At 40.4% G+C, this 23,734-nt stretch overlaps 1 protein-coding gene across 3 annotated transcripts in view; it reads left to right on the top strand.

Moving 5' to 3' along the window:
- The window catches only part of LOC128453780 (regulating synaptic membrane exocytosis protein 1), a 90,166-nt gene that overhangs the window by 35,454 nt on the left and 30,978 nt on the right, over nt 1–23,734 (top strand). For 2 of the 3 annotated variants that reach the window (XM_053436864.1, XM_053436865.1), the window contains exons 5-11: nt 9,827–10,098; nt 12,063–12,760; nt 18,411–18,451; nt 19,628–19,741; nt 19,890–19,989; nt 21,569–21,692; nt 23,199–23,216. In XM_053436864.1, the coding sequence (XP_053292839.1) occupies nt 9,827–10,098; nt 12,063–12,760; nt 18,411–18,451; nt 19,628–19,741; nt 19,890–19,989; nt 21,569–21,692; nt 23,199–23,216 (1,367 nt within the window). The remainder of the gene's footprint in view (nt 1–9,826; nt 10,099–12,062; nt 12,761–18,410; nt 18,452–19,627; nt 19,742–19,889; nt 19,990–21,568; nt 21,693–23,198; nt 23,217–23,734) is intronic. The other variant, XM_053436866.1, reaches the window with a different exon arrangement.

Raw genomic sequence — 23,734 nt, 5'->3', positions numbered from 1 at the left:
CACTCAGATGCTGTAGGAAGCAAACAAACACACACAGGGGTTTGGTGTCCTAGTTTCCATCTGTGGAGAAGCTATTCTCTCTTCCTGGCTCTCTTCTCACTCACATACTCCTCTCAGGGGGGGTCTTACTGTGGTCATGTGACCCACTGCTGCTGTTGTTGCATTGCGTGTGTGTGCATGGATGACAGCGAGCGTTTGCATCTGCATGTGTGCATCGCTGCTCATGTGGGTATATTTGATTATATGTATGCTTTATGCAAGTACGCAGAGTCTGCCTCTATGTACGGTATGCACATCCGTTCTATGTGTGTGTGTGTGTGTGTGTGTGTTTGTGTCTGTGTCAACTAACTGTCAGGCTGCCTGCCTACGGTTCCTCCTCTTCTGAGCTTTTTTCACCATCAGAGTGTGATCTAATACAGGGATTACGATGGGATTAAGTGAGTCTCTTATAAAATAACAGCTCATCGCTCCATATCGCCCCAACACTGGCCATTTGTTCTGCGGTATCAACAAACTCTAACAACGGCTCACACTGGTGAAACCCAATAACTGCTCCAGCAGGGAGTGAAATGCGCTTACACTGGAGTACACATCAACAAGATAGAGTGGTGAGATAATTACCTGCACCGTGTATTACAACCAGCAAATTTCATTTTTAACGCACATAATCTATTCTTATTATTTAGCAGAATTGATATTTTAAAGAACCATTAAATGTGGATGTTTGGTGTGTATTTATTATAAGCAATCTACCTACTAATTCAACAAACGTCTGTCTGTCTGACTGTAAGAAGAATGCATATTTTGCAAAGCGTTCATTGAATCAACTTCACGCTTGTCACGTGTGTTGTTAATTGTGCAGGTAAGTGCAGTACTGATTTTGGTGTGAGTTGAAGAAGCTATACGTTGGTTTAATATAAATGAAAATTTAATAAAAATGCGAATAAACATGCTCTGCGATGCTTTATTTTGAGTTGAATAACATAGTTTTTATTCTGAAAAAAAGTTTTATAAGATCGCTATTCACCAAAGACTGTTTAAATAAAACTCTGCACACAACGTCTGAACCACAAGAAATAAAAAAGTGACAGAATACTGTAGAATAGTTAGATAAGATCTCACTATGATATTTAGGCTTTATTTCCATCCCTTATGGCAGCATATTAGGTTATTTACCCTATTTGTGTTGTAGAGACTTCCAGGTCTATTCGAGTAACAAGAAATAACTGATAGATAATTACTGTATTCCACGCAATAGCATGGCAGACTTCAGAGGTGACAGCTATATGACAGGGCTTGTCTTATTGATTTAAGTCTTGGTTATAATCTTGGTATGTGCCCTTACACAACGAACGTGCAGTAGATGTGGAGTTGAAGAGATGCAGAGACTTGGTAGGCCAGCCAAAAAAAGGCTAAATGATAAAGTGATGCAATAAAGCAGCTCATTTTTTAATGCAATCGTTTTGATCCGAACATGAATACAAAACGAACAAAACACAAAGGAGATAACATTATGATGACGTTCACATAAGCTCTTTGTTTTCTTTTTATAGCCTGCATCTTTAAGTTTTGAATGCTTCTCAGTGCTATCAACAGCCTTGTCTCCGGCTCAGGAGGCAGATGTTCTCAGCTAAAAGCTCTGATGAACCCAGTGTGCACTACAACCTGCTCAGCACAAAATGGCTTGACAAAGCAGGAGACCAGCTGGTGAACATAGGGAGCATTTTTTTTCCTCTCAGGAAGTTTGTCGAGACCAAACCGGAGCTAAAAGGACACATAACTGCTGGATCGTTTGCTAACACGTTCCCATATAACATTTATGTATCATTTAGAGCAGGTTAGAAATCAAGCAACCTTTGTTAGAGCATTCAAGACAAACAATGCATCATGTTGCACTGGATGATGAATACAGTATTCTATTTCCCCCATCCCCATCCCTCACCCTTTACCCGTCAAGAGTTAGTGTATCAATACATACATATGTACCCAGCCAATGTCGAGATTGTTATTTCTAAGGTTTACTGTCTTTTAATGATCTAAGCCTAATGTTCTCCATCCTTTATTTTAGGAATAGTATTTGGTTTATAATGTTAAACCCTATTGCCAATATGGTTACTTTTTCTATTTGTGTGGGGACAAACATTATAAATAAAAATTAAGCCATTACTTACCACCATAATCCTGCTACGAATATAAATTGTTTTCTATGGTAATACACGGGAAACTATAATAGAGTATTAAGGCCACGTTGAAGAAAGTAAAAATTCTTGAGATTATGAAAATGATATCATAACATGATAAAAAGAAAGCTGTAATCAATGAGAAAAAAAGTTGTAATATCTTATTTTCTAATCTCACTGTTTCCTCCACAAAAGAGGCCATCTGGGTGTTTCTTTCTTCAGAATAGATACAGTTTCTTGCACAACCTCTTCAAAGTCCTGAGACTAAAGATTATGTGGTGCTGATGAACCAAACGCTGATGAATTTCATTATTTGTAAAACTTATACTCATACTTTACTTGAGTGAATCTTGAGTTGAGATTCAAGCAGATAAATTAGTCAAAGTCTCCCCAAAAGAAACCCACTGATCCCAGAAGGCGACATAACCCTTCGATTGGGTTTTTATATAAGATATGTATATGTACACATTCAATCACCAAGCTAAATTATATTGTGTGCAGATATACATTACTTGGCCAATAAAGGTATTCTGATCCAATGTGTGTTTTACTTTTACTTTACTGAAGTGTAAACCTGGGTGATACTTCAATTAACTGTTATTATATTACACATTTCTGACGTCAATATGATTCCAAACATAGTGCGTGTTTTTATTTCATCAACAGGATTAATTTGAATATTTATCACATGAGGCAATAAAGGTGCTAAGGCTCAGGCACACTGTCTTTACTCTAAATCTTAATCACATTGTATAAACTGAATTGTTCGATAAGTAAACACACATAAGACATTTTAATAATCGTTCACTTTTAAAGACTTATTGAGTTATCTCTATAGCCTGTTTTATAGTTTGCAGTAATTTAAAACTTGCTTTAAAATATTTTATAAAGACTTTAAAGAGATATTTAAACCGATATGTCTACTGGATAAACTTAGTAAGCTTATTTTGGAAATCCCTGGGCCACCTGAAGTATACGCTCAGAGGTCATGTAATTTCCTTCGTGAGCTGTCTGGAGATGAGCGTCAGTTCTGCAGCAGTCAGTAAGTTAGTCAGTCAGTCAGTAGTGAGAGCATCAGCGGACAGGTCAGTAGTTCAGGTTATAGTATGAACAGGCTGCAGGTGCTGCCGACACACACCATGTCGAGAAGAAGCTTCGCGGAGTCGTGGACCGTCTTGTCTCGAACCAGCCCCCCCACGTGGGATGAGTGCTACGCGGTCCGATCTGCAGCGAGGGAGACCGAGGAGGAGCAGTGAGTGCGGCCGCGTTTCACACCTCGTTAACGCATGTCACCGTCACTTCTCACCGTCACACGCGGAGCAACCAGCGGCTGTGATGCTGAAAACCCACCGAGCGTTGAGGAGTATCTGGGTCACGTGTCCCTCACACCTCGGGTCTGATGTTACAGCCCATACGTTCATCTCATGGGAAGAAGAATTACACTTATTCACCGCAGCCATTTTGGCACGAAAGCAGCGCGTAAACGCAGGTTTAATTATCACATGAATGAAGTGTTAATAACACCTGTCCCCGAAGTCCCCAAAGATATTTGTTTATCTTTATAAAAGATGTCGCTATTTATATTGTGCGCTCAAAATATTTATTGAATAAATGATTTAGTTTTTGCGTCACTCAGATGCACATCGCCACCATAAAACTTGAGAAGTTAACAAACTCTCCAAACTTACACGTGCAACTTAGTGTTGTTTTCAAGGCATGTCTTTACTACTCAGATACTAGTGTACAAGATTGTTCCTACAAGATAATAACTTAAAGATAAAAAGAACTTCATCTTTTGGGACTTCAGTAGCTGCTATTCGAATGTGAGAAAATGACTAATAGCTTGTTAGCTAAATGGTACCTGTCCCAATAGTCCAAATATGTGAAACCATGACTCCGCTGCTGTAATTAATATGCTAGCCAACATCACTGTGTGATCGCGCAGTCTCCATATTTACACTTCAGTTTTGAAACAGCTTTAACAACGTTACCTGCTGGCAGCTCACAGGTCCTGTTTGCTGGCAATTAAAAGACAGGATTTTTTTTCACTGTATATCCAGTGAGTGCTTTTTGTACATTAATCCAGTTGGGTTTTTCTGACCAGGTATAAAAGGATTGAAAGGGGAACAAGTTCGAATGATAGAGACACAGAAAGGAGCATTACATTACTGACAGAGCCAGTGAAAACTGTAAAACATAACTTTTTTTAACAAAGGATGTAAGAGAAGACCCCAAACAATCACTGTAATCAATCAATCAATCAATCAAATTTAATTTGTATAGCCCATATTCACAAATTACAATTCGTCTCATAGGGCTTTAACAGGGTGAGACATCCTCTGTCCTTAACCCTCAGCAAGAGTAAGGAAAAACTACTAAAAACCCTTTTAACAGGGTAAAAATACATGGAAACTTCAGAGAGATGTGAAGGATCCCTCTCCCGGGACGGACAGAAGTGCAATAGATGCCACAGCTCCACTAAGCGGACTTGGTGGAGCTGTGCATGGCTTCCTGGGCTACTCGCTGTATGGGTTACTTCTGTTAGAACCCAAAACAGAAAGACTTAACACCTTATATTTAAGCATTTGTTTATTTACCGCCAAACATATCGTATAACAATATATAAAACCCATGGTGTGCCAAATGTGTAGATATTGCATATGCACAACTATTTTTTATCTTGACTAGCTCCAGTGTGTCTCGGTCACCTGATGATCTGTCAGAGTTGGAACTTACTTCATCAGTTTTCTTTTAAATTACTAAAAGAGTTGCAGATGTGGAGAGGTCTGGGACATGGCTCTCTTTTTGAACTAGTACATAAACAACTCTATGCTGCACTTCCCCCATCAGTTACAGTTTTATTTTAGCAATAGTGATTAAATCCCTGCATGTTTGTGTGTGTGTAGTTTTAGTCCAGAGGAAGTGGAGAAGGATCCTATGGATCCATCTGATGAAGAACAGGGGTTATCTACTCCCCACCCTGTGTATCAGCATCCACCTTCCAATGCCTCAACCCCAGCCCGTGCAACAACATCTGGCGCATCACTCCACAGAGCTCCGAGGTCGAGGTCTGACAACCAAACCCAGAGGAGGAGCTCTGCTGCATCTCACCCCTACAGAGCACAAAACTGTCGTCCATCAATACGCACTCGTGGCGACTACTGCTGCTTCCACTCTAATCAAAGAAGTTACAGACGAAGAAGCTCATGGTCAAGACCGTCACTGGAGCACATTCCTGTGACTATCCAGCCTACCAGGTGGTACCAGGTTGTCGGGAGAAGGCAGTGCAGCAACTGCAGATACCAGGGGAGGCACCAGATGACATCTTGGATGTGCGAGAGCTGCAAGGTGCCCCTGTGTCTGATGCCATTCAGAAACTGCTATGGTGAATGGCACATGCAAAGATGTTGAGCTTTCTAGCAGGAAAGACAGAAAGTTAGTTCTCCCACGAAGGGATTGAGTTTTTACGAAATGCAACCTTATTCAGCCTTGAAGCTTTTCGAGTTAATCATTCACTATCGGACCTGTAGTTAACATGCACAATACTTAATGCTGTAATTCTGATTGTTAATTTAGTGTTAGAACTACCAGCCTTAAACATTTCACAATTTTGGTTTTGGGCAAGTTTGATCCCCATATTGTTAGATTTGTTGCTTGTTGTTCCAAGTTTAGATCTGTAATTCTTTGTTTCAGATTAAATTACAGAGAAGTTGTATGTGGTTGTTTTTGTGTTTTATTTCTGGACCACTTTGCACTTTACTCTATGGTAAGTGAATATTAAGATTTACAAGTGGGGCAATGTCACAGGTCAGTTAGATTCTGCACACACACCTTGTTTAGCAGCTGCAAGACGGATGTTTACTGAAATGCCCTGTGGCTGGCACAGAACATAAACGTAAAAACAAAATTTAATTTGGGTTAAAAGATTGAATATGAATTAAAAGTTTGGGGTCGGACCCAAAACTATCAACTCATTTCATAAACAAGGAGATATTTCTGCTGCTTAACCTAAAAATAGGTATTTGTTGTGCTGCTTGGTTCTAACAAAGTTCACCTATCACTGTGTATGAGAAAACATCAACTCATGACAAAAAAAATCGTATCCTCCGCCAAGGAGGTTATGTTATTTTTCTGCGTTTGTTTGTTAGCAGGATTACGGAAAACGACTCAACTGATTTCCATGCATTGTTGGGGAGGGGTGGGGCATGACGGAAGAAGCCATGACAATTTGGTGCAGATCTGGATCAGAGGCCACATTTATTTCACTGTCTTTAACATATTGGTACATTTTTTTCGTCGATTCTTCAGAGAATAATGCATGGATCTTGATGGAAATCAGAAGTTGTCAGGCGACTGGTGCAGATCCAAATATAAATCTGGATCTAGTGATATAAAATGTGGTTTTATAAAGGGACTGGTGGGGTGGCATGTACTCCACTGAGTTTTTAAAACAGAGTTCCAGCGTCTTTGAACATTTGTTGTATCTGTTTGTTTTATATGGTAACTTTTTGGGTTTCTCCCATTAGGTTGAAAAAAGTCATGGTCATTTGACAAACTTGGGAACCTGAATGACAAAGTAATCAACAACGATAGTTCCATCAGAAGTTATACTGCAACAGTTTTTAGTTATTTCTTTTGGAGGACAACTCAAATGTATTGACAGTAATGATAAAAAAAAAAAGTCTTAAAATTTTCAAACTTGTATTTTTTCTTCTGAAGATATCTGGTTCAATTGGGAGCAGACACAACTTTCCAGTTAGACCAGCTCTTTTATTACTAGTAATTCCAACAATATTCCTGAAGGATGAATCGAAATTGGTATGTGACCACCATTGGTATGTGACCACGGCATCTAGTCGCCAGTGCCTGTCTGTACACGTACGTACATGTAGACGAGCACTGCAGTGTCGACCTGGCAGGCGTCCACCTCGCTGGTCTGGCTGCAGAATATCACAGATTGGTGGATGTTCTCACCAAAGCTCTTATGTCCCACATGAGGCAGTGTTGTGTGTATATATATATATATATATATATATATATATATATGTGTGTGCGTGTGTGCACACATTTCCACTCTCCCTGGTGGTGCTGGGTTTTTTGGCAGGATAAATATAGCTGCGTTGGTGTAAAGCTGTTTTCTCTTCGTCTTTTGTAGCTTTAATCAAAAGCAATCTGGAGGAGGGATAAATGGAAAAGAAAGGAGGGGTGGGAGAGAGAGGGAGAGAAGCAGGAGAGAGGGAGAGATGGCCGATGCCAGAGTGTTTTATTTTAGCTCTCTTTAAAGAGTCATCGGGGAGTGTTCAGGAGTAATGAGAACCCTGGTGGCTGGAGGAGAGGGATTGACTCTAACCTCCCCTCAGTCTCCTCTTCCATCCTCTCAGTCTCTGTTTCCTGCCGTCATCCCCTCTTCCTAATTCTGACTCGGAACACAACACACGGCCGTGACGGTGGCTGTGTTCACACTGTAGCCATTCATGTCCTGGATGAATCCTCACATCTATTCTAGGATGTAACTGGCATCCCTTATTGATATTAGCTGACATTGATGAGTAGCACACATGTCACATGCTTTTTCTAAGATTGTGTTTCAGTTGCTGTATGACTGAAGCTGTTAGAATTGAACTTATAGAACTTTATAGAACAATTATTATTCTACTGGACCTTTTTTCCAATATCACATTTTATGGTATTATCTGATACTACAGGGTTAACCAGTATTATCAAAACAATTGTTTATAAATATACAAATATAAATATCGTAATACACATCATATAACAAAAAAATGTATATGCAAACACTTTCAGTCATAATAACCTCTATAGTTTTAGATATTCTCTATAAAAACAATTACTTGGTCATGGGAAGTGTGGCTTGTGACTGTGTCACCGACAACATGAAGAAATTACCCAAAAAACTGAAAATGCCCACTAGTGACAAGATGTCTCACCGCCATTCACAGAGGAAAATCTTAACTTAGGGTCCGGTTAATAGATTCTTCTGTAGTTTGTGTCTATGGAATACATACAACAAATGAGCCAACTCCTTCTGGTGAACAAGGTTGTGAGATGTGTTTTTTACAGCTCTAGAAAAATCTATTAGATGGAACTTAAAGTAATTTTTTTATGTCAGCAAGATAGATTGAATTTTTGTCTATCTATCTTAATTTACAGTTGATGGTGTATATTCCAGGATGAAATAATAATAGTGGTGTTCATAGCATCATAACCCTAACCCCTACAACTGTAAAGTTCGCTACTAAATTGCCACATTATGATTTTTCCATTTTGTAGATATTTCTTGATCATATACAGGTTTTGTCATTAAGTTTTAGTTTTGAAAATTGCATTAACGTTTTATTAAAGTTCTTGTGCTACAGTAAAGGCTAATTTATGCTGCATTTTCATACAATAACAGATACTACTGTGCGATAAGTTGGCTTTATTTAATAAAAAAAAAGTTTTACAAAAGTTCACATTCCTGTGTCACCTAAATAATATGGCAGAACCCCTGGTCAAAAACAACTAGTGACTGTGAATCCAGGATCTGTGAGGAAGGACAGAAAACCGTATGTGTGACTTTCAAGGAGACACACAAATACTGTAGTCTGTAAATTTTGTTGGATGCTTGAAATTTCATTAAATTAGGTCACAATCAAAATGTAATGACATTACATTGGGGCGGCTGTGGCTGAGGGGTAGAGTGGTTGTCCTCCAACCTGAAGGTCGGCGGTTCGATCCCCAGTCTGACCCATCAGCATTCCAAAGTGTCCTTGGGCAAGATGCTGAACCTTGGATGGCCCCCCATAGAATAACAAAGTGCTGCGAATAGATGCACTGTATGAATGTGTGTGTGAATGGGTAAATGTAAAAACTGTACTGTGAAGCGCTTTGAGTGGTCATCAAGACTAGAAAAGCACTATATAAATACAAAACCATTTACATACTACTGTACATTTTACACCAAAAACTGGTTGTGTATTTTTGTGTTTTGCATACTCACTGATGACTGAACAAAAGCTGGGGTGCGTGTGCCTCATGTGAGAGGTCAAAATGTGGATGCTCAGGTGTGGTATCAGAAAACAGCCAATGTATGGCCAGTTTGCATATGTGTGATGGGACGAACGGAGAGAAGAAGACGTGGTATATAAATTTGGCAGTGAGCGGACAAGTGTCCTTTCATTACACAGTTGGCTTTGAGTTCTCCGTTTGGAGGCCAGAAGCAGCCCACAGTGGAAGACAAGCTTCTCCCTGGTATAACAGCCATGATGCTGATCTTAAAAAGCTTCCGTTAAAGCCTCTTCCAGGACGACTCGTTGGCAGCATGCAGCTCTTTAGGAAGCATTGTTCCATTTCCTGATTGACAGTCACTACGTCTGAAGCCGGGCCTCGGATTAGTGGTTGGAAAAGTAGATGGCCAAGATAGCTTTCACTGACTGCAGTTGTGAGACATATTAGAGTGATAATGTGTATGTTGGCTGCATTAAACTCCTCAGCAGAGTTATGTTAATGTATGTCATAAATGATCTGATGAAACCCGGTGAGGACAGCCTGTTTGCAAACGAGCAGATGAAGCTAAGTACTATTGAAAGTCTGGTGGTGTTAAATGGATGTGGTTGTAATCCCTACCTGTACTCCGTGTTTCCTAGGTGATCTGGGTGTGTAATAACTGCCGGAAGCAGCAGGAGATCCTCACCAAGCCGGGCGACTGGTTCACGAGTTCGCCTGGAAACCCTGCTGGCCTTGGATCTGCTGTCAGCGAGCCGTCCGTGTGCCAAACGTCTGGGGATAAGAAGCTCCGATCGCGCTCCCAAGCCCCCTCAGACTCCACCACAGCAAACCAAGACCCCAACCGACCAAACACACCCGGGACCACAGCTGGCACCGATGCAAGGTCACGTAGCGAACCACCGCGAGACACGTAAGATGAAGCAATGGTGTAGAAAAAAAAGCAGCTGATTCAGCTTTATATTGTCACATTCTGTAGACCCATAGAAGAACCTGGGGACACGGTCAGCTGAAATAATCCACACACAGGGCTGTCAGAGCACCTCAGCTTCACAACTGCGACCAGGACTTTATCCAGGGTTTGCCTTTCACACCTGAACAACACAGCGGGAAATACGTTCTCAACAACACAAATGAGGGGTGCACACCAGGCGAAGGCAGCATATTACATATAAAGATTCTGCTGCGGAGATCACGTGTTTTTGTTTACAGCACAACAACACAAGGGTCAACTTGACAATCTTCGTCGTGTCTTCTAATTATTTTTTAAGTCTGAGGTATTTGTAATCATTTAGTTTTTTCAGTTTGGTATCAGTGACGTGTTAGAAACATCAACATGCCTTCTTGCTCTGGGTGAATCCTCTGGTGGATCTCCTGCTGTATTCTCACCTGGACACTATCCAGAGTTTTGACTTGGGGGCTGGCAGGAGAAGGTCCAGAGTTTCTCACTCTTACAATTGTGTTCTCACGCCCCTCTAGAGAATGTTCAGAGATTTTTTGGGGATCAGTGCATGTCTGAAGTATTCTTCAAAAATGAGATGACCCTAGCTACATTCCTGTGACGGCATCAGAGTTATGAGCCTTTGGAAAGTCCCCCCTGAGCCACAGAAGATGTGATTATGTAGCTGCTCTCACAAGTACAGTGCAACTAACCATAATTAGTAAAGTGGATTTGATGGCGGAGTGTACCTTTTAAATTGATGCTCTCTCAGCCACCAGACAGAAGGCCACTCTCATGAAATATGTTAATATTTGTTCTACCGAGCATTATCTCCTGCATTCATCAGTTGCCTCTTTTATACCGTGGTGGATTGCAGCTCTTAAGAAGGCCGTCTGCGTTGTTGTTTCTTCTGCTGCTCTAAGTGTAATGGAAGAATGTAGTCGCTTCCAAAACACAGGGTAGTAGGAAGCGTTGTCACTCACTACTTTCTATTAGTGGATACTAATGGTAACAATCAAGTGGTGACAGATACAAAATCATACCAGTGTCATTAGCTAAAGGAAACCGTCTAACACAGAAGGCTCTCTCACTTCTCAGGATGTGTCATAAAAGTCAGCGGCAATAAAACAATACAGTTGAAATATTTGTTTGGATGTTCATTTAGTTTGTTTTTGTTTTTTCAGTTAGTCAACTGATGCTAAATTGATTATTTACTGAATGCACTCATTAGATCATTAAAAAACTCAATTGTATTGTTTGTCCTGAAATTACATTCATGGTTCCCCGTGGTGATCCACTGACTTTGCTTGAGCACCAGAAGAAAATCGAACTATCTCAGTTGTTCATTTCTTAGTTTTTTTTCATGATACCTGCAAATGTATCATCAATTATTAGCATGCCGACACAGTAAACTGGGTAGGCTGATCAATTCAATTACATTTATTTGTACAGCGCAAAATCATAATATACATTATCTCAAGGCACTTTACATAAAGGTCAACAGTTTCCATGGTTAACTTGACCTGCCTTATATCAGAATTGTAACTTTTTCATGTTCAAGCATGCTGCCTTCAACATTTTGTGGTTTAACAGACATGATAACGGTATCATGATGCTGGGGATTTCTATTTCCCAACTCTCTGCCCTTTATACTAGAAGTCATCTAAATAATAGGCAACATTCTACCTGTTTAGTGTAGAAGAGCTAACATTATAACTGAAACTATGATACTATGTTCAACTTTTACTTAAACATATTAAAAACGTCTCTAGCCTGGCTTTTGGAGCTTGTGAGCTTCGTCTTACAAAACAACTCTTCAAACTTGTAAATACCAGTAGTATCCAGAGATTTATGTGCCTGAAATACCATCTCTTTTTTTAACAATGCCTGTCTATTCTGTTCTTCCCCTCTTTATCCCCATATTGATTATCCCACAGGAGAAATGGACGGGGAGTTGGAGGAGCTGGTCGGGGAGAGCGGAGGCCAGGACAATCCAGGCTGCAGACCCAGGTCTCCATGGACAGGGACCTCCGTGGGGAGTCAAGGGAGCGCAGAGAAAGCCGGCGACTAACTAAGGGACGCTCTCTGGAGCATGATCCTGTGGGAGGAGGTGGCGGAGTAAGGCGGACAGAAGAGGGGGGCTCCCGCCATGTGGACCACAATGGTGCCACCCCTTGCCAAGCAGGGCTGGTCCCTCCTGGAGGTCGGGGACACCCTGTGCCCATGCAGGGTCATGGTGTGGGCATAGTTGGGGAGTTTGGGGAGGGTGTACGGCCTGGTCAGAGGACGGTGGGTCGGGTTGTTGGGCCGCATGAACACACCCTGGCTCAGCAAGCCCATCCCCCTGAACTTAGAGAGCCACTTGGCTCGGGACCTGGCTCAGCCCCCGACCAGGGACCTGGGATGAGGCGGACCAAACGGGAGAAGGCAGAGAGTATGCTGCGCAACGACTCACTAAGCTCTGACCAATCAGAATCTCTGCGCCCACCACCGCCAAGGCCCTACAAGTCGAAACGAGGGCTGGGGGCTGGAGGGAAGAGACAAACCAGCGTCAGCAGTTCAGAAGAGGAAGGAGGGACCACGCCAGAGTACAGCAGCTGTGAGGATGCTGAGATTGAAAGTGTTAGCGAGAGAGGTTAGTGACAGTATCCGTCATCCCTTTCTGTTTCAGCGCGGGTTTGATTTAATTAAAAAAAAGTATGGACAGTATTGACGTCTGTCCATTAATTTATTCATTCATCCATCACATGAGATATTTTAGGGGAAAATTTGATTTTGAGAAGATCTGAGGAAGTGATCTGTCTCGGCACAGTATTATGACAGTTCTTCATACTGCTTAAACCAAGAAGATGCTCAACAACTTACTGTAGGTTATTTCTCGAGTAACATGTTCAAATGACATTACACATGATGCACATGTTCTATCCTTGCTCTAAAAACGATTCATCTGTAATATGTTTCATCGTGAACAGCCAGTCATATAGATAACATCAGTCTGCATAAAGGGTTTTAAGTGTGAATATATACGAGAGACAGAAACCCTGAAACATAATTTAGTATGGAACTGGGGCAAACATACATTTATAGAATGGACATTAGCATTCATAGCGGCACTGTTCTTTCACATCAGACACACAGCAGCTAGCAAATTACGTATAGTGAGATGTTGCTTCATGTGGAAGCATTCTGTTTGAAGCTGCTGCTGATCCCTTCACTCATCTGCACTCACCTAAGGTTACTTCTATAGTGGTGGCAGAGGATTTTGTGCTTATAACACTGCAAATAGTTATCCTTTAGTATGCAGGTAGTTTGCCAGTTATGTGAATATATGTTTCTATCTGTGATAGTTCGACAAACTGACATGTATAAAATGAACAGAAATGAAGGAACTATGGCATAGAATCAAGAAAGAGTAATGTGCAATAGCTTTTACTGAAATTACTTGAGGTTAATGCCAGGCTCAAAGAGCAACCCCTGGGGGACATCATCTTAGCTGTTGCCTTGATATAATTATTTTTATTTTATGATAATCCTCACGGCACCTAGATGCACAAGGTCTCCTTCAACTACAGTGTACTGTTGTAAATCACCTTGATTAGGTCATTAGGATGAAGGATAATAAAAGCAACATAGGATTTACAGCTCTCAAGCAATTTACAAACCTCTTCAGCCAGCACTATTTACAGTAGCAGTATTCATTTAAGGAAATACTGATATAATACAATTTATATTGCTGTGTGTGGGGCATTGCAATTTGTGAGTGTGTGTGTGTGTGTGTTTGAACACTCCCACACTTGAACACAGTTTGTGAGTGGATGTGAATGTAAGACGTGCAGAGGGCTTTTCAGTCTCAGTCTGCTGCCTTCGTTCAGACTGTGAATGTGGGGACACCTCCCTGCTTGAGCTCTGTGGGTAGATTGATCACAACAGGTAAGGCTGCTCTTATACTGACTCTAGCAGGGCCTGCTTTTAACTTTTTATCCTGCTATGTTTAAAATCTATATTGTAGTGTAGTGTAGGTTCACACAACATACCACTGAATGTCAAAGTGAGCAGCTAGGCAGTACATTCAGTGTGCATGTTAACGTGTGTGGGAGCCTGTGTGTGTGTATCTCAATGTTTGCCTTCGTGTCATATTGTATTGTTTTCAGCGTGGCCCAGAGGGGGCACAATCCCACACTGTGTGTGTACATGTATGTTGGTGTGTCTGTGATGGGGCAGTTTGACTTCAGCTGATCTCTGTGTTGACCTTGTGTGGCCTCACATTGCTGACTATATCCCAAAGGACACACCAGAGTTTACACTCTAAGCCTGTCATGTCCAAGCTGGGTTAAGTCACTTTAACACTAATAATTCAAGGCACTCAAACTCACTGCTGTGCAGTCAATGACTAGTCTTTAATTCAAGTCTTTGTAGCAGCTTATATCCAATGTTCCCATTGTAAGTTTGATGTAATTGTGACATTTTTAAATGACACAAAAAATGCTTTGTGGCATGGGAATATTAGAGCTTTCATCTGCAGATTGTTTATTGTAATATTGTGATGGAGCTTAAATTTATAGCTTTAAACCTGAGACAGTCCTGTCGTCTAAAAGCCAAATCTTTTTCAAAGAAATTATTTTACTGTCACAAGCCCCAGAAGTCGTTTCTCTCCAAATGGGTTCGCTGGAATAGGCACTGTAATCTAAGATTTGAGTTAGACAGGTTTAAAATGATTTGATATCATGTTTTCAGCAGTTGATCTGTTGAAGGGTTCTTTCAAATGGGCTCAGTTCACACATAAATTGAAATCTTGAGACCCTTTTGAAAAGCTCCTCTGGGTACAGTAAGAATAGTTAATGTTCCCTATTACTAGCCACACTAATGGCCTGGCTTAAGGGGTTTGGGATTGTCAGCAAGATGGTTGATCCACCACTTTGATCCAGGCTGTAATATTATTAATTATAATAACTAACTATTGGTTCTCGCTGCTGTCTCTCTTCTTTTTATTTACCACTGCATGACAGCACATGTCATTTACAGTGAGTACCTGAAAACCTTGACAGTGTTTAATAAGCACAATGACTGTAGCCATGCTCATGCTACATTATGGCTTCACTGTCACTGGAAGCCAGCATCAATAGAGTGTGGTGGAAGCACCCTAGCGTCTGGTGCATTCAGCACCAGACGCTATGACATCCATCAAGTAGAGGTTTAGTATGAGAGTGTCCTGTCAGCCCAGGTTTTAAACACACCGTTGTGGCAGCGAGATGCTGCTTCCTTTTTTAGCTCGAGACAGAGAACGGGTCAGCGCCAAGATGTTGTTACTGGCAGCCGAGAAGCATCCAGGCATGTAAATCATCATAAGATCAGTGCAGGAAAATATGCACAGTGGACACACACATGCGCACACACAGATACAAATATGCAGACACAGTACAGTAGATCCCATTATAATCTTTGCAAGTATTCTCCCACTCACAGACACACTACAAACTCATCCTCTGATAGGAAGGAGGAACACAACATAATACACTCATGTGCACTTTTTACCTCCTTATCTCACAGGGTTTTTCTGGCCCCTGAACATTGTATTATTGCACCACATTCTCCAGCATTGGCAAAATACATCAACATAGTTTTTCACCATAGATTTTCCATTTTGTGTTCAGAAATCCACCTGTGGGTGTAAAAAATAATAATCACTGGCAGTTGTTTTCCGCTTTTAGCAGGTGGCCAAACATGTACATTAACTCAGTTCACTTTTTAATACTCCCAGCAAACTGGTTTAAAACCAGAATTCAACAAAATGGTCTGAAATGTGATCATAATGGCTACATGCATTATACAATGCTAATAGACAGATAAATGAAAATGCATCTTAACCCGTTGATGATTAGAAGATATGAAAATATGGGATCAGCAATGCTTTTACATCGAGTTCGATAAGGAAGAATGTAAGAATAGATTTAAAAGTGCAAGAGAAGATGCTGTTACAGTGATGAATTGGGTCTGCTTTTCACGCAGCTGTCAAAACACAGGCTTTGATGGCACAACCTGGGAAACTGTCAGGTGCTGCTGCTCTGGGATGGTTAACCCAGAACAGGGTCTGCAGTAACACTCAGCTGTGGTTTGTGTTGGCCTGGATGCCCTTCAAAATAGCTGCTGAATCTCATTCTGTTTTGCTCATCTGATGCCACATGACAGATTATGTCTTGCTGATTTGGAGCTGCTTTCTCCCTGAATCTGAGAGTCTGTGATTGTATGCATCATACAAACAAATTCTTAGCCATTGCTTCTGGTTTGGCCTAGAGCTGATTGCTATAGTGACTGTTGGGTAGACTGCTTAGAGTTGTCCAACTTATCCAACTTATATATAACAGTAGACGAGAGCGCAAATCTAGTGGGTTTAGCCTTAAGCCTGGACTAGACCTTCAACAGTGTTTCCTAGTCTTTGCAGCTTGTATAAGGACAATTGTCTTTTTGTTGAACTGGTAGTCAACTGAAGAGAATTGTCTTTAGTTGACTACCAGTTGAGTTGGTAGTTTGCTCTCATTCTACAAATCTCCAGAAGATCTTTGCAACTGTAGCTGAAGGAGTCGTTTTGAACAAGTCTGTGAGAGGCCATTGTGTGTACTCATGGCAACACAAAGGAAGCTTCGTGAATGGCATCTACACAGTGGACGTAACATATAAACCCATAAACTAACATGTTAACTCATAAACCTGTTTCTATTGTAGAAAGTAAGCTAGTTAGCTTTACATGTAAGAGTGATGCAGCTTTTTTTTTGTATAATGCTCTTTTATTGTGTTTGGGCATATTAAAAAAGGTTGTCAACCTCCAAACTCTTTTTATATATATTGTGTGTATATATATATATATATAGTACATTTTTTGAATATCATGCAACCCAATCCCCATCACAAGTGACCCCAAATGGTGTCCAGCCCTCTTTTGTTGATTGTTTATTGAGATTTCTTTCAGGACCTTGCAATCTTGAAAACATGGTAACACACACTCACCCATGTGGCCCACCCACTACACAAAATTATGTTCACGCATGAGTTATGAAAACCAAGAATTCAGTTGTCTATCACCGGAGCATTTGCTTTAAGATTACATAATGTCACTATAAGTTGTCACAACTCATTAACCTCATTGCCTCCTGGCTCCTAGGAACGCTTGGCTCTGTTTTACTCTGTGTCATAACAGTGTCGTTGAAGTCCTGCACACAGTTCATCATCGCCCCCCGGCCCATGTGTGCAGATGAGGCTGTATTTTGGGACTGAAGCAGAAGCTGAGGCCGAACCATTCGTCTAATCGTCAAAAATATACTGCTAATGGGGGGAAATTCACAAGTATTGAGGGCTAAAGACATTCAATAATTAAAGAATTTGAAATTGAATTATATTAAGACTGTGTGTGCTATATGCACTTCAATAGCTTCATCAGTACTAAAAGCACCTATTGATTTGGTGTAAAACTGTGCCCTGTAACAAATCATGGGAACTCCAAGTCCACATACCCTTTTCCAATGCCTTTGGCTGTAGGAGGACTGCATGGTATGCTTGAAATCCTTAGGAAATGTCCGTAAGAGGACCTTGAGTTTGGATTGGGCCTGTTATTCTATTTCCAACTTTGATGCTTACATAACATTTGAAAGCTTTTCATAAACACAATTTTAAGATTAATATTGACAATTGTTTAAAAATATATAATAATATTTGTAGACAAAATAAGTTAATAGTATTTATTTATTTATATAATAACAAATTGAAGTATTTATTTTTTAGTTTAATAGACTTTTTTTACTGAAAGAAAAAACACCTCTCTGTTGCTTTTCTGCATCACTCATAGATTTCTGTTTATCTGGTTATCCTTGATAATGATCTTGAGGTCATTACTGTTTTTAGTTGTTTAACCCATACATCAGTGCATTACCCCGGAGTAAATCTACAACATCTAATCTGTAAACTATCTTGCAGGGATTTAAAAGCTAAGCGGTGTCATTGCTGCCTCCGTGGACTACGACGATCACTGGTGATACATTCTAATTATAGCCCAGGTCTGATAATTCAATAAACTAAACCCTCTCTACTGTAAACAAATACCTCCAAAAGAGCCCCCAGATTTGGCTGAGCTGTATATAAGAAGCCTTGTGCTGGTATGTGTTGTATTAACAGTTTCTGCTCTATTCGTGGCTGTATGTGTGAATGTGTGTGAGTGTGTGTGTTTTGTGTGCGTTTAGAGGAAGAGGATGTGAAGGCAGTCCACAGTGTCTCAGCTGTTGTCTTTTCTCTCGCAGGTGACTGGGAGTGCTACCCACATGACCCCACTGTGTGGCATGTAAGTCACTATTTTATGTTTCGATTGTTCATTTTTCAACTCTGTATGAAAGTGAATTAAAGCCCATTTATGTGCATGTACAGTAAACAATATGCATGACTGCATGGTGCTTGTTGATGTTATCCCTGTTTACTCAGATCTACCTGTACTTTCAATCAATGAACAAATGAACTTAAAAGGAAATGCCATCCCAACTATTATTAACACAAAGCAACAGTCAGTGCTTTTACAAAGTGAACGTTTACTGCTACTCTCCTGTCAAATCCATCATTGATGGGAGTTAAGCAAACTTACTGTATGATAAATCTGTAATGCATTAAAACTATAGCTTATATATTTCAAGTTACGGCAATTGTTTGATCGTGTAATTTAGTGATATCAAATTCAGATGATAAATTCAAATATAGCCATAGTATTAGCCAATGCTGTGCTTCATTAATCCATATTCAACAACTTTGTTGAAGGGAAACGTTTACAGCCTGATCCAACAAGAAGAAAGAGATCAACTTGTCCAAGACAGTCAGTATTCAGTCAGAAACACTCTAGACCTGATACAATTTACTGCAGCCCCACCTTATAAAAATAAAAGAATAATATAGAATACTCAACTGTTACTATTTTTACAGTAGTAGCGGATTTTTCTATTGGGAAACATGTGCTTTTGTGTTTGTCTTCTGAGGCTTTGTTCAGACATGGTATTAACATCTGTCCTCAGAGCAGACCACTAGTGGACCAGCTCCGGGTTCAGGTGCGAATACAACAAAGACGCCTGGCCCCATATGAATGACCAACTACTAAGCAGATGCCCTCTGACCTGCTTTTCTTTCAAAATATGTTACACTCTCAGTGTTTCCCATGGCCACCGCTACATATGGCCACCGCTACATATATTCATTTTATACAGACAGACTGTCTAAAACCATCATGATTTGGTCTTTATGATCACAAATTGCGTACTTGTATAGTTGTATAAAAAGCGGGGGAAGTGAAACTTGATCACAGGTGGTCACTTGAGGCACTTTCTAATGCCAGGTGGGAGCTGACAACTCAGAGACCTCCACTAGTGATCAAATCATGCAAACCTATGTTGATGTCAGGTCTGAATAGAGCTTCAGTGTCAGAGTGAGAGATGCTACATGTGCATCTGTACACATCTATTGTTGTATTGTGTTGCAGCATCCTGTAACCTGGCAGCCATCTAAGGAGGGAGACCATCTGATTGGACGGATCACCCTCAGCAAGAGGAGCACTGCAATGCCAAAAGAAGCTGGAGCTCTGCTGGGGTTAAAGGTCAGAGTGGGGCTGAAAAACCGGCACACACTCTTGTTGTTGTAGTATCAGTGGTCAATCACTGTTGTTTATCAATAATATGAAGGATATCACACTAAGTTTCTCTGTCTTTTTTTCTTTTGGTCCCTCTGTCTCTCACTCTCTGTAGGTGGTGGGAGGCCGAATAACAGAGTCAGGAAGATTAGGTGCCTTCATCACTAAAGTCAAGAAGGGCAGTCTGGCTGATGTGGTGGGACATCTCAGAGCAGGTAGCCGACACCATCACACCAGTCACACTGTTTGCATGTCCTCATAAAAACAGGAAAAGCAACAAGGATAAACCCCCTAAAAATGAAGACTTAAAAGTCATTAAAGGGTTATTAGTGTTTTACTTAAAACTAGGGATGCACCGATATGGAAATTCTTGGCCGATACCGATATTTAAAATAACAATCTGGCCGATAGCCGATACTGATACCGATATTTGTTTATTTTCTTTATGTTGTTATTCATTCACCCTTTTGTGCCAGAAAAATAATTAAATCGTTATTTAAAAAGCACTATTCATCACTCTTATCTTTTAATGAGCACAAATTGAATCAGATTTATGAAACAATCTCTGATTTAACTAAACTTTATTTAACAGAGACATATTAGGCCCATTTTACCGCAAGTTGAAATGGTTCCTTGGGATCTTAATGAAATGTCTGTAACATATTTTGGTCAAAATACCACAAGGATAATTTAAAACAGCACCTTTTTACCCTGTCTAAAACAGCCCTGTTAAAGTATCATTATAGAGAACGCTCTTCTCATTGATTTACGGTAGCAGTATTGCCCGTTTATTAGATGTGTTACGGCTTCTGTGTGTATAACGTATGTTGTCAATTCCCTTGTTACCTGTGCATGAGACGGATGAATAGAGCCGGTGCACATGAGAATAAAGTACTTAAACAGACGCTACGCTCATACTTTTTACACCAAGTTACACTGCGTGAGTCAAGATAACTTAACAAGCCCTCCTCAGTTTTACCTGTTTTTAGTGTCGGGCAGAAATCACATCGCGTCAACACCCACCGTGGCCCTTCGCGATGCTTGTTTTAATTAAACAGTCGGATTCCCCTGGTCCGCACCAGTTCTCAGTCAGCTGCTAGGCGCCAGCCGGAGGGTTCCCCCAGCGGTCGCCGTAGCTGAGGTGATCCGCGAGAAGGGCCCGACACACATCCAGAGTGGCCGCCGCTGACCGCGTACCCAGTCCCCTCCAACGGCCCGCCTTCCGTGCCGGCGCTGTGAGGTGCCACCGGATGAGGACCTCCCGGTGCGGCACACTGAGCCTCCGGCGGCGCGGAGAGGAGGGCGATGGAGCGACTGCTCCCCCAGCCGCGGCACGTGCCCAGCGGTTTTACCACAAATATGAACATCGGCCAATGATATCGGTGAAAGTCAAGTTTATTACCGATAAGCCGATATCAGTAAACGAGGCGAATATCGGCCGCTACCGATGTTCGGCCGATATATCGGTGCATCCCTACTTAAAACTAATAACTTTTTTAAACTATCAAAACCACACTGTCTTATTTTGATTCAGTCCAACATAAACTGTCATGCTCACCCAATCTGAGAGGAAAACGTTTGTATTAAAAAGCATTTGAAAATAGTCCCCACCAATGTTCTATGTAGTCCTGTCTGAATAACATTTGCTGAAATCAATGGTCAGAATTTCTTTGAAAATACAAAGCCCTTTTTTTTTAAACAAAACTTTGTATTTGTTATTGAACGCCTCATGCCAGACATGCTGTGCATTTAAAAGCATAACAATTGCCCTTGAACATGTGTGCCTGACTTCAGGGGATGAGGTTTTGCAGTGGAACGGGAAACTGTTACCAGGAGCGACTATGAAGGAAGTTTACAACATCATCCTCGAGTCTCAAGCCGAGCCTCAAGTGGAGCTGGTGGTATCCAGGCCTATTGGGTAAGTCAGGAATAAAACACACCAAATGCAGTAGCAATAATATTTATCGAGAATGAAACCCATTATTTTAATGAGTCAGTCTCCAGTCTGTGTGTTGCATTGAATTTAACTCTTACTTAAAGCATCAGTGCTGACTGTAGCTCTGACTCAGAATGGCCGACATCAGATAAGATGGAAGACAGGGACATTTATTTGTATTCTGACTGCAACTTTGTGACTGCATTCAAAATATAAAAAACACTCAACCATTACCTGCTGCCTGGAGCTGCCAGGCTTTTTCCATTTAGTTTCATACGTCCCCTTTAAAAAAGCACTTGCGTTTATTTGTAGGATGTTATGAGGTGAATTATTATCGACCAAATAAAACCATCTGTAAAACACGAAAGGCAAGAAGTGGCTGTGTCAGATATTTGGAGGATGTCGAGATGGCCCTGATCACATTTGTGAGTGCAGTATAGATTAACATATACTTTTACATTATGATAATTACTTTTAAATCAAAAACGTGTTTCTCCATCTGAGGCTGAGTAACTTGTTATACAATTATCCTAGTATATCAGGGAAAATTCACTTTCACAATGTTTTGATTGAATGTCTCATGGATGTGGTGTTTACTAGTTTATTAAGGTGTGTTGATTTGAGTAGATGTATTCATTTGAAGGAAGTGATATTTCCATATGAAATCACACAAAGCTAGTATTTACAGCATATTTAATCATGTTTATGTAATTATTGCCCCAAACTGATTAAATATGTAATTTCTGACTCATTCACTGTCTAATCCTGAGGTGTTAAACACAAAGTTGATGGTGTACCTTAATGCAGACAAGTCGCTTTCTCATGTTAGGCGAAGTGACATGTTGGTTGTTGAGCTGTGATGTGGAAACTGCTTTAACAAAGTGCAGCCACACTGACGACTTCTTTCACATTTTGTTTACTTTGGAGGCATCTCAGAGTAAATGCTTGGTCAACTTTAATAAGTTTGACTTGTTAGGTTGGGCCCAAGTTTTGAGAGGTGGGGGGGGCTTCCATAACAATGTAATCCGTTTTTCTGGGAGATCACAGGTCTTTTAAATTGTCTCCTGTACACACATTTCACATTTTCACATGTTCAGTTTACCAGCTGCACTGACTGAAGAACCTGAGGTATTTATAGAAATTAATAACAAAATGTAGTAAAAAAAATTTGTACTATTTCTTTTCACTATCCCCCCATAATAAGTAACAAATCACATAACTCTGTCTTGAAAAAAAAACAATCTAAGAAAGTTCTTAGATGATTAGGTAACACAGACAGGATTAATGCGTTACCATTCAATCTTATATTACACATTTTACATTATTAAGATGAGCTCATTGTCATGGGTTAATGTAAGATATTCTGTATTTCACAGTAAAGTACTCTTCATAGTTTAAGGTATTGCACCTTCTCTTAAGATTTAAGCTCATGTGCTTGTTGATGACAAAAAGTTGAATGTATTAATTTCTCTCCTAACACTCGCGAAGGGTGTGTAGAACATATCAGTAAGTAATTTGCCAATTTTATTAAGTCCCTTTATTCCTCTCACACATTTGAAAACAGTTTTGTTTTTTCTGGTGCCCTTTTGCATCTCTTAGTGAACTGAGCTGAATTATATTCAGTTAGGATCCCAATTGATGCAAATATTGGCTTTTGTGAAAAGAGCTCAAATCTGTCATCTCCAATGAAATTAACCTGAAAGTTTACTTGAACTGATGCAAAATGGCCAATGGGAAATGTCCATCTATGTATAGCTTTGCTTTTGCAAGCATCTTAGTGCTGGGATTCTTCTTTTTTACTCCTGGTAAAGTCTGAGGATCCCAAAGTCAAATGTAGTAGTGTTTAATAAAAATGCTCTTTTCTGCTCTATCCTTAATCCTTTGGTTTGAAAGTTGGAAAACGTGGATTCCTAAAGCAAGCAATATTTATTTTATTTCATTTACGTGCTTTCAATTTTCTTTCTTTTGGAATGGGCTCCGAGGCTGCCTGTAAGTTCCATGAAACACTCAGTTTAATGCTTGGA

This window comes from Pleuronectes platessa, chromosome 12 (assembly GCF_947347685.1).
Source record: "Pleuronectes platessa chromosome 12, fPlePla1.1, whole genome shotgun sequence".
NCBI classification, from domain to species: Eukaryota; Metazoa; Chordata; class Actinopteri; order Pleuronectiformes; family Pleuronectidae; genus Pleuronectes; species Pleuronectes platessa.
This window is presented reverse-complemented; position numbering and strand designations above follow the sequence as displayed.